Source organism: Oncorhynchus tshawytscha, linkage group LG03 (assembly GCF_018296145.1).
Source record: "Oncorhynchus tshawytscha isolate Ot180627B linkage group LG03, Otsh_v2.0, whole genome shotgun sequence".
Taxonomy (NCBI): Eukaryota; Metazoa; Chordata; class Actinopteri; order Salmoniformes; family Salmonidae; genus Oncorhynchus; species Oncorhynchus tshawytscha.
Genome location: NC_056431.1, coordinates 51,975,564 through 51,988,076, shown reverse-complemented (window position 1 = coordinate 51,988,076; position 12,513 = coordinate 51,975,564). Strand labels below are relative to the sequence as shown.

At 41.3% G+C, this 12,513-nt stretch overlaps 1 protein-coding gene across 27 annotated transcripts in view; it reads right to left on the bottom strand.

Moving 5' to 3' along the window:
• clasp1a (cytoplasmic linker associated protein 1a) overlaps positions 1 to 3,219 on the bottom strand; it is a 98,280-nt gene extending 95,061 nt beyond the window's left edge. For 26 of the 27 annotated variants that reach the window (XM_042319552.1, XM_042319592.1, XM_042319582.1 and 23 more), the window contains exons 1-2: positions 3,085 to 3,219; positions 990 to 1,716 (exon numbers count right to left, since the gene is read on the bottom strand). In XM_042319552.1, the coding sequence (XP_042175486.1) occupies positions 990 to 1,184 (195 nt within the window). In that variant the 5' untranslated portion in view covers positions 1,185 to 1,716; positions 3,085 to 3,219. The remainder of the gene's footprint in view (positions 1 to 989; positions 1,717 to 3,084) is intronic. The other variant, XM_042319554.1, reaches the window with a different exon arrangement.
• Positions 3,220 to 12,513: the final 9,294 nt, after the last annotated feature.

The window sequence follows — 12,513 nt, the reverse complement described above, 5'->3', positions numbered from 1 at the left end:
CACGTCGGGAGGCCCCTACAATAATAGTGTTTAACATGATTTTTGAATGATTATCTGATTTCTGTACCCCAAACATACAATTATCTGTAAGGTCCCTCAGTAAAGCAGTGAATTTCAAACAGTGATTCAACCAAAGACCAGGGAGGTTTTCCAATGCCTTGCAAAGAAGGGAACCTATTGGTAGATGGGTAGCAATAAAAAAAGCAGATATTAATAGCCCTTTGAACATGGTTAAGTTATCAACTACACTTTGGAAGTTCAAAGTATCAATACACCCAATCACTACAAAGATACAGGCGTGCTTACTAACTCAGTTGCCGGAAAGGAAGACACTGCTCAGGAATTTCTCCATGAGGCCAATGGTGACTTTAAAAGAGTTACAGAGTTTAATGGCTGTGATAGGAGAAAAGGATGGATCAAAAACATTCTAGTTACTCCACAATACTAACCTAAATTATATAGAGTGAAAAGAAGGAAGACTGTACAGAATAAAAATAGTATTATACATGCCTCCTGATTGAAATAAGGCACAAAAGTAAAACTGCAAAAAACATGGCAAAGAAATTAACTTTATGTCCTGAATACAAAGTGTTATGTTGGGGGCAAACCCAATACAACATATTACTGAGTTCCACTCTCCATATTTTCAAGCACCGTGGTGGCTGCATAATTTTATGGGTATGCTTGTCATCGGCAAGGACTAGGGAGTTTCAGGATAAAAAGAAACAGAAGAGGTAAGCACTGGCAAAATCCTAGAGGAAACCCTGATTCAGTCTGCTATCCTACAGACATTGGGAGACAAATTCACCTTTCAGCAGGACACTAACCTAAAACACAAGGCCAAATATACACTGCAGTTGCTTACCAATACGACATTGACTGTTTGAGTGTCCTAGTTACAGAAAATGTTTTATTTAACAAAATGTTCATTTCAGGCTGTAACACAACAAAATAAGGAATACATCAAGGGGTATGAATACCCTTCTTACCTTGAAATTGGAGGAGTTGACCCAGGTGGTAGCGATGCCGTCCACCATCCTGTCCAGAGCCGTCTGGTCTTGCTCCAGGTCCTGGGACTTGTCCTTATCCATGATGTAATCTATGAGCTCCTGTCCCACCTGCACCTTCCGCCCCAGGTCTTTCTGCACCACCTGGGCCAGACAATACTCCATATTGACCTCCATGGTCTCTGCCTCGTCACTCTCTCCTCGGTCCCACCACTAACTACCACTGCTCCAGGCAGAGGGAAGACAGAAAACAAATGGGTGTGACCCCTACTAGGCGTGTGTATGACCCGGGGAAAAAAGGAAACAAGTGCACACTCCACACACTAGCTGGATGCTGCCTATTTATATCCCTTGGGAGCGCCTTGGGCTAGGCTAGGCTATGTGATGTGTGCCAGGAGCTAGCTGGAGGCCGGGTCACGGAGATAGATGGAGGCTAGAGAATGGCAGCTATGCACCATGTGTGTCTGGATGGCAGCTGGGGAGGGATCTCTTCTCCCTCTCTCTTTCTCTTTTTTTCTTCTTTGTGATGAAGTGAGTCTGAGCCAAGCTGCTAGTACCAGGCTGAGCAGAGATGGTGGTTGGGAGAGCAGAGATGGTGGTTGGGAGAGCAGCAGCGGGTAAAGCTTAGGCTGTGACAGTAACTGGAGTACAGGGAAGGTCTGGAAGGAAAGAGCTTCATAACTTAGTGGTCCCTGGTTCCCAGGAAGCCCTACCGGGGTCAAGGATAGAGAAGGGGAGACAGTTAACACAATCCCACCCTCCTCTCTTCAAATAGTAAATGCTCAACAACCTGCTGCCATAGCAACTGGGGTCAGTGAAGAGTTCACGGGAGCACCCAAACCCAGTGTGTTACTGCAGCGTTGACACATGCCATTTCAAACACATTCATACCACTTGCTCTCTCTCTCTTTGACATGCTGACAGCTTGTTCACTGCAAATAAGATGGCTTTGTTTGTGTATGAAGTGACCTGCCAGCGAGCAATGCCTACTTCTCCTAAGTACGTAGAATATGTCTCTGTCTGGACAATACATTTGTAGTCAAAGTGTTTGGTCAGATATGCCAAACTGGTAAAGGGCTAAGAGATTTGCACTGCCAGAAATTCTGACATTACCCACATACTAAGAACCATGAAGTATATCTTATATGAAATATCTGTCAAATAAATAACTGTAAATGCAGCAGTGATATACCCTGGCCTAAGTCTGTGTTGTTTTACTAACTCCCATGGTAGTTGTTATGCCATGTGAATTTTGGGACCAGGTTATATCATCTAATTTCATGTCAACTGTACGGTTTTATTAGCATGGTTCTCAGTTTGTGGGTACTGTCAGATTGCATGAAGACACAGCACACTCACAAAGGATTATTCAAACAAAGACTTTCAGACCCACAACCTAGCTCTGGGACACATCATCGTGAGTCTTACTTGGTTGGTGTCCAATCAATACACAGACTCCCGATGCAGTGTCCTAAAGCTACCCACAAACTAAGCAGTCATAGAACAAACGTAGGACTTGTACGACACCATTCTTTTGTTTTGTTATTTACACTGTCTGAATGTACGTCAGAGAAACCAAACGTTTAGCTACAATGAATGAACAGATATAATTCTGACCAACATCCTTGTGTTTGAATCTTTGTACAGTAGCCTAGTACTGTAGTTAACATTACCTAGCTAGTTTTTGTATTTGCTTGTGGCTGACAGATAACTCAAAGCAACAGCAGCCGTATCCATTCGTATCACTCATATTGCTAAACCGTTATTACTTAGTCAGGCTCTATCTGGTTCAAATAAACCAAAAATGCAGTAGTTCAGTGGAAACACAATAAAAATAACCGCATATTTTGACGAGTGTTCCTATGGATCGGAGTCAACCGCTACAGTAGAAACCCTATATTTGAACGAACTAGCTAGCTAGCAAGCAAGCTAGATGGCGCTAACCCTTTTTCATTGATTAGCTAGCTAAACGTCCGATCACACACAGCTAGTGTAGCTGCCAGAACACACAATGTGAGGATCTACTCTGAATGAAAGCATGCATGAATACATTTGAATAGGTTAATATCGTACTTACCATACCCTGTTCAGAAAGAGCAACACAAATATCTGAAGTCTAACAGCTTTGTAAATATTGTCGGGTTATGACAGTAGCATCGAGGCACCTCAGTCTCCACCCCGGAATGCCGTTTGGTGGACAAAGAATGGGATTGTCGTGCGCACGCGTCAATCTGGGGATTTTGGCACTTGGAAATTGACGCATGCACATTTCTGTTGTTCACTACTTCACTCTACTAGATAAATATATTTCATTTCCTGGATCACATGGCCATCTATGTAACCAGTACTTCCGTGAATGCATCGTTTCTTCATTTGAAGAGAGTGCTACAGCAACTCAGAACCTTTAGAACTAAAGGGAGGCGAAATTGTGCCACCCATTTGACTCCCATTCCGATGCTCTGAAACCTGTCAAGCCAGTGCCACGAGTCTTTGGTGACATCGTGTGGCCTAAATAGAGAATAGTTTTACATTTGGTGTCAAATTGAAATTTAATTGAATAGTATATATTATATTTATTACAGATCATATGTTAAATACAGATCGCCCATCCACATCGAATGGGCCGCTATGGAGAGGCTAAAAAGCTTAAAGTTCCTAGGCGTGCACATCACTGAGGACCAACGCCCATAAGACCCTCACAAACTTCTAGATGCTGTAACGCCGCATGATACGGCAACAGCACTGCCCGCAACTGCAGGGCTCTCCAGAGGTTGGCGAGATCAGCCCCAGTACTTAAGTATAAATACTTTAAAGTACTACTAAAGTAGTTTTGGGGGGAATCTGAACTTTTACTTTACTATATTCCTAAAGAAAATAATGTACTTTTTCTCCATACATTTTCCCTGACACCCAAAAGTACTCATATTTTGAATGCTTAACAGGACAGGAAAATGGACGAATTCACTCACTCATCAAGAGAACACATGGCCATCCCTACTGCCTCTGACCTGGCGGACTCACAAAATACAAATGCATTCTTTATAAAAGTATAGATGTCTGAGTGTGTGCCTTTGGCTGTCTGTACATTTTTAAAACAAGAAAATGGTGCCATCTACTTTGCTTAATATAAGGCATTTGCTATGTTTACTTTTGATACTTAAGTATACCAATTCTTCCTTTGGCCACCTCTCCTTCCAGTTCTCTGCTGCCAATGACTGGAACGAACTACATACATTTCTGAAACTGGAAACACTTACCTCCCTCACTAGCTTTAAGCACCACCTGTCAGAGCAGCTCACAGATTACTGTAGATAGCCCATCTATAATTTAGCCCAAACAACTACCTCTTCCCCTACTGTATTTATTTCTTTTTGCTCCTTTGCACCCCATTATTTCTATTTCAACTTCACACATTCTTCCACTGCAAATCTACCATTCCAGTGTTTTACTTGCTATATTGTATTTACTTCGCCACCATGGCCTTTTTTTTGCCTTTACCTCCCTTATCTCACCTCATTTGCTCACATCGTATATAGACTTATTTTTCTACTGTATTATTGATTGCATTTTTGTTTTACTCCATGTGTAACTCTGTGTTGTTGTATGTGTCGAACTGCTTTGCTTTATCTTGGCCAGGTCGCAATTGTAAATGAGAACTTGTTCTCAACTTGCCTACCTGGTTAAATAATGGTGAAATAATATAAAATACAAATATTTGAACAATTACATTAACTTTTGATACTTAAGTATATTTATAACCAAATACTACATTTTACTGGGTAACTTTCACTTGATTAACCTATTAAGGTATCTATACTTTTACTCAAGTATAACAACTGGGTACTTTTTCCACCACATCATCCCAGGCACACTGCCTGCCCTACAGGATATCTACAGCACCCTGTGTAACAGGAAGTCCAAGGAGATCATCAAGGACCTGAGCCACAGGCTGTTCACCCAGCTACATCTAGAAGACAGAGACATTACAGATACAGTAAAGCTGGGACCGAGACTGATAAACAGCTTCTGTCTCCAGGCCATCACTCTTAAACAGTCATCACTAGCATACCTCCGGCCAGTACCCTGTCCTGAACCTTAGAGACAGCTGTACATAGTCATTGGGGCTCCCGAGTGGTGCAACGGTCTAAGGCACTGCGTCTCAGTGCTAGAGGCATCACTGCATACCCTGGTTCGATTCCAGACTATATCACAACCGGCCGTGATAGGGAGTCCCATAGGGGTGGTGCACAGGGTAGGCCATCATTGTAAATAAGAATTTGTTATTAATTGATTTGCCTAATTAAATAAAGGTTAAATAAAACATATATATAATAATAATTCAACTCTGGACATTTTATATGTAAACTTAGCAAAAAAAAGAAACGTCCTCTCACTGTCAACTGCGTATATTTTCAGCACACTTAACTTGTAAATATTTGTATCAACATAACAAGATTCAACAACTGAGACATACTGTAAACTGAACAAGTTCCACAGACATGTGACTAACAGAAATGGAATAATGTGTCCCTGAACAAAGGGGGGTCAAACTCAAAAGTAACAGTCAGTGTCTGGTATGGCAAAACGACTGCATTAAGTACTGCAGTGCATCTCCTCATGGACTGCACCAGATTTTCCAGTTCTTGCTGTGAGATGTTACCCCTCTCTTCTGCCAAGGCACCTGCAAGTTTCCAGACATGTCTGGGGGGGAATGGCCCTAGCCCTCACCCTCCGATCCAACAGGTCCCAGACGTGCTCAATGGGATTGAGATCCGGGCTCTTCGCTGGCCATGGCAGAACACGGTCACATTCCTGTCTTGCATGCCTAATCACGCACAGAACGAGCAGTATGGCATTGTCATGCTGGAGGGTCATGTCAGGATGAGCCTGCAGGAAGGGTACCACATGAGGGAGGAGGATGTCTTCCCTGTAACGCACAGCGTTGAGATTGCCTGCAATGACAACAAGCTCAGTCCGATGATGCTGTGACACACCGCCCCAGACCATGACGGATCCTCCACCTCCAAATCGATCCCGCTCCAAAGTACAGGCCTCGGTGTAACGCTCATTCCTTCGACGATAAACGCGAATCCGACCATCACACCTGGTGCGACAAAATCGTGACTCGTCAGATGAAGAGCACTTTTTGCCAGTCCTGTCTGTCTGGTCCAGCGACGGTGGGTTTGTGCCCATAGGCGACGTTGTTGCCGGTGTTGTCTGGTGAAGACCTGCCTTACAACAGGCCTACAAGCCCTCAATCCAGGCTCTCTCAGCCTATTGTGGACAGTCTGAGCACTGATGGAGGGATTGTGCGTTCCTGGTGTAACTCGGGCAGTTGTTGTTCCGCAGGTGTGATGTTCGGATGTACCGATCCTGTGCAGGTGTTGTTACACATGGTCTGCCACTGCGAGGGCAATCAGCTGTCCGTCCTGTCTCCCTGTAGCACTGTCGAAGGCGTCTCACAGTGTGGACATTGCAATGTATTGCCCTGGCCACATCTGCCTTCCTCATGCCTCCTTGCAGCATGCCTAAGGCACGTTCACGCAGATGAGCAGGGACACTGGGCATCTTTCTTTTGGTGTTTTTCAGAGTCAGTGGAAAGGCCTCTTTAGTGTCCTAAGTTTTCATAACTGTGACCTTAATTGCCTACCATCTGTAAGCTGTTAGTGTCTTAATGACCATTCCACAGGGGCATGTTCATTAATTGTTTATGATTCATTGAACAAGCATGGGAAACAGTGTTAAAACCCTTTACAATGAAGATCTGTGAATTTATTTGGATTTTTACAAATTATCTTTCAAAGACAGGGTACTGAAAAAGGGACGTTTCTTTTTTTGCTGAGTTTATATACAGTTTTCTATTCAAGGCTTATCCTATAACTACTGCTGTACATAACTTTTCTTTTCATATACTGTCTACACAACATTCACAAATATTTATATTCCGGATGCTAATTTCCTACAATCCTATCCATTTGCCATGGGGTTTTGTACCGTGTATTTAAACACTGCATTCCACATTGCATTTTAGTTACACTTTATACACACCACATATTTATTTATATACTGGATTCTTGACAAAGCTCACAAATATACAGTATCTACTGCTGTACATATTCTTAGTATATCTAGTGTAAAGATTGCATCTGGTTTACTGTTACAGTGCTATTTTGGTCGTCAATTGGATTACAGTGCCTTGCGAAAGTATTCGGGCCCCCTTGAACTTTGCGACCTTTTGCCACATTTCAGTCTTCAAACATAAAGATATAAAACTGTATTTTTTTTGTGAAGAATCAACAACAAGTGGGACACAATCATGAAGTGGAACGACATTTATTGGATATTTCAAACTTTTTTAACAAATCAAAAACTGAAAAATTGGGCGTGCAAAATTATTCAGCCCCTTTACTTTCAGTGCAGCAAACTCTCTCCAGAAGTTCAGTGAGGATCTCTGAATGATCCAATGTTGACCTAGTTCCAATATTTCTTGTAAAAAAAAAAATAGCCTATAAAAAGATGTGTACTTGTTTGACATTTTACTGCATTGTTTGGAGCTAGTAACATAAGCATTTTGCTGCGTCTGCTATAACATCTGCTATACTGTGTATGCAACAAATACATTTTGATGTTACCATATTTATTTCACAACCCAAAATATCAAAGCACATTGACAAATAAACCTTATCAAGCATAACTGCAGATGGATAAGAGAAGCATGAGTCCAAGTTTATATAGAATTAAAAAATAATTACAATTTTAGTCAGTATGGCTAGAGTCCATGTAATGTCAAATGCGACATGATCAATATTGAGAATGGGTATTTTCTCATGGTTTGTTATATTTACAAAAATGTGTGGCTCACTTCAGAGCCGCCTCAGGCAGGACACAAGTAATTATGATCCTTTGTTGTTGAGAATTCACTTCACTTTATGGTAAAGCTGTGAGCAGGGCATAAAATGAACTTTTTGGTCCACCAGCCACTGTGGCAGTTAGATAAATAAATCTACAGTACCAGCCACTCAGATTTTCTTTTTACCAGCCAAAATATTTTTTGTTGTTGCTCAAATTAGACACACACACACACACAAAAAACAGATGAGCATGCTTTGTTACGTTTCTAAAACAATAAATGTGTTACTAGTAAGAAGTCATGTGGTATATTGTTAAATTTCTCTCTTTTTAGCAAAATATCAGATGAGAAAAAAATATTAATCTGCTACTTTAATTAAAAGTGGGAGGTTACTGTGGTCACGTGACTCGAGTCATGTTTGTGCCTGTGAGATTGAAAAGCCAGCAGAACAGCCCACCTCAGACCTCGACCACAACCTCAATACCACAATGGGACAGACAGTACAGGACCCACCAACCCAACAGACTCCCTGTCAGCTCCCCCGATAGCTTTCCTGACAACCCCCACACATCCACTGGGGACACACAAAAGCAGAAATTGTGCTCCTCATTAACTCAAATGCCAAATACATTCAAGAGCATAAACATTTTCCCCAACACAAAGTGGCTAGAACACTGGTGCCCAAACACTAGGCATGCCCTGGAGCTGTTAGAGGACAGACTAGGGTCCCCCCAGGTACATTATAATTCACATTAGGTTTAACAGTATAACTTTAGACCGTCCCCTCGCCCATACCCAGACGCGAACCAGGGACCCTCTGCACACATCAACAACAGACACCCTAGAAGCATTTTTACCCATCACTCCACAAAAGCCGCGGCCCTTGCAGAGCAAGGGGAACTACTACTTCAAGGTCTCAGAGCAAGTGACGTCACCGATTGAAACGCTATTTAGCGCGCACCGCTAACTAAGCTAGCCGTTTCACATCCATTACATAGGCACAAATGACCTGAGGGCCCAGCAGCCAAAGGTGCTTCAACAAAGTACTGAGTAAAGGGTCTGAATACTGAGCAAATGTCAAATGGGCTTTTAACCAAATTACCGTACAACAGACCACATATTCACCCTGCACACCCTAATTGACAAACCAGCCAAAACAAAGGAAAAGTCTGCTCATGCATTGTTGACTTCAAAAAAGCTTGACTCAATATGGCATGAGGGTCTGCTATAAAAATGGATGGAAAGTGGTGTTGGGGAAAAACATATTGTAAAATCCATGTACAACAAGTGTGCGGTTAAAATGGGCAAAAAACACACATTTCTTTCCACAGGGCCGTGGGGTGAAACAGGGATGCAGCTTAAGCCCCACCCTCTTCAACATGTATATCAACAAATTGGCAAGGGCACTAGAACAGTCTGCAGCACCCGGCCTCATCCTACTAGAATCTGAAGTCAAATGTCTACTGTTTGCTGATGATCTGGTACTTCTGTCACCAACCAAGGAGGGCCTACAGCAGCACCTAGATCTTCTGCATAGATTCATCCAGACCTGGGCCCTGACAGTAAATCTCAGTAAGACAAAAGTAATAGTGTTCCAGAAAAGGTCCAGTTGCCAGGTCCACAAATACAAATTAAATCTAGACACCGTTGCCCTAGAGCACAGAAAAAAACTATACATACCTCGGCCTAAACATCAGCGCCACAGTTAACTTCCACAGAGCTGTGAACGATCTGAGGGACAAGGCAAGAAGGGCCTTCTATGCCATCATCAAAAGGAACATAAAATCTGACATACCAATTAGGATCTGGCAAAAAATACTTGAATCAGTTATAGAACTCATTGCCCTTTATGGTTGGGAGGTCTGGGGTCCACTCACCAACCAAGAATTCACAAAATGAGACACACCAAATTGAGACTGCATGCAGAATTCTGCAAAATATCCTCTGAGTACAATGTAAATGACCAAATAATGCATGCAGAAGAATTAAGCAGATACCCGCTAATGATCTAAATCTAGAAAAGAGACGTTAAATTCTACAACCACCTAAAAGGAAGCGATTCCCAAACCTTCAAATACAAAGCCAATACCTACAGAGAGATTAACCTGTAAGAGTCCCTTAAGCAATCTGGTCCTGGGGCTCTGTTCAAACACACAGACCCCACCGAGCCCCAGGACAGCAACACAATTAGACCAAACCAAATCATGAGAAAACAAAAATATAATTACTTGACACATTGGAAAAAATTAACAGAGCAAACAAGAATGCTATTTGGCCCGAAACAGAGAGTACTGTACACAGTGACAGACCTGGTTCTCAAGAGAAAACAGGCTGTGTGCACACTGCCCACAAAATGAGGTGGAAACTGAGCTGCACTTCCTAACCTCCTGCCAAATGTATGACCATATTAGAGACACATATTTCCCTCAGATTACACAGACCCACAAAGAATTAGAAAAACACAATTTTGATAAACTCCCATCTCGATTGGGTGAAATACCACAGTGTGCAATCACAGCAGCAAGATTTGTGACCTGTTGCCACAAGGGCAACCAGTGAAGAACAAACACTATTGTAAATACAACCCATATTTATATTTATTTATTTTCCTATTTGTACTTTAACTATTTGCACATCGTTACAACACTGTATAACACATAACATTTGAAATGTCTCCATTATTTTGGAACTTGTGAGTGTAATATTTACTGTTTATTTCACTTTTGTTTATCCATTTCAGGTGCGTTGGCAATGTAAACATGTTTCCCATGCCAATAATGCCCCTTGAATTGAGTCTAACTAGTAGAAATGTTGTTTTCACTTCCCTAGCAGTTGAAACTCAAACATAGAAAAACAACTTTGCTTGTGAACAATACATAGTGAATTGCCAACAAACTCAAGGACAAAGTCTTACTTTAGACTTTTGTTTCAAGTAAATTAGAACAACTTTTTTGTCTGTGCATAGCTCTTCACGTGCGCACAGCCCCCATCCAGGCAATGTTGCAGCGCGAGTTGGAATAGGCTATATTCATGGCTGCACGTTTCGTCACAATAATGTTAGGAATGTTCGTTTTAGGATTGATGCCTAGCTGAGCATTCAACCCAATGCAGTCTCAATTGCAACTGATTAAGATTTTGTCTAAAATGCATTACTTTGGCTTGGAAACACAAAGACATTTCAAAAGGAGGCAAAAAATTAGTAGAAAAAGCTTGTCATCATTGTGATGTCTCCAGATGCAGTATAACTTCTGTTTGAGTTTCAACTGCCAGGGAAGCGAAAACAACGTTTCTACTAGTTACTCATGCAAACATTGCCATCTCTTTAAAACGTTCTATTTAACCTTTATTTTATCAAGGAGTCATACTGAGACCAAGGTCTCTTTTACAGAAAGCCATAAATTACACATCAATATAAATACAAAATGCAAGTAGAAAGTAACACATGGTCATAAAAAAAAACAATCAGTATTAAGGTCCTCAATTATCCTTCTGAATTTCCCTAGAGGCACCAAAACATAACATTTTAGAACATTTTGAAGATTGTTCCACAAATAACATAGCAATGTATCAACCTACATGACATCAAAGAGGGCCAACCAACTTTGATAGAGAATGCAGTGATGAGTACTAAAATTATTGCCTATAATAAAGTGCAGTGCACTATGATAAACTGCATCTGAAGGCTTTAATGAAGTGGCAGCTGCATTTATATAGACGTCGTCATAGTCTAGGACCCATAGGAACGTCGACTGAATAATCTGATTTCTACTGTTTAGTGAGAGGCAGGATCTATTTCTATAGAAGCCCATTTTTATTCTCAGCTTCTTTACTAACGCCTCAATATGCTTTTTAAAAGACAGCGTTTCATCTATCCAGATATTTGTAAGCAGGGACACTATCATCAATATGGACACCATCAAAAGTACACATGCTTAAATCAGAGTAATTTTTATGAGCTCTAGAGAACATTATATACTTAGTTTAACCTGCATTCAATACTAATTTCAGGTCAATAAAGATGTTCTTTAATACAATGAAGGCAGACTGTAGTTCAGATAGAGCCTGGTCAACCATGGGGGGGAATAGCATACACAACAATATCATTGGCATACAAGTGCAGGTTCGTTTTTTACAGAAAAGTCGATATTGTTAATGTAAACTGTAAAAGGTAGAGGACCCAGAATCGACCTGTGCAGGACACCTTTCGTAACATCCAGGAAACCTGATTTAACACCATCAGTCGATACACTGAGGTCCATCTGTCAAGTAATTTGTAAACCAGTTACATGCAGCCTGGTCTAGGCCAATTGAGGAAAGCCTCTGAATTAGCCGTGAGTGATCAACAGTATCGAGAGCCTTTGACAGGTCAATGAAGAGGGCAGCACAATGTTGCCTTTTATCCATACAGTTAACCACATAATTTATAACTAGGGATGCAGCAGAGATAGTGCTATGACCTGGTCTAAAACCCGATTGATGGACATTTCGATTACATTTCAAAGATAAAGATCTTGGCTGTGAATTAACCAAAGATTCTAATATTTTAGCTAGGCAAGAAAGTTTAGAAATATGGCGATAATTATATAAAGTTGGAAGTTTACATACACTTAGGTTGGAGTCATTAAAACTCATTCTTCAACCACTCCACAAACTTCT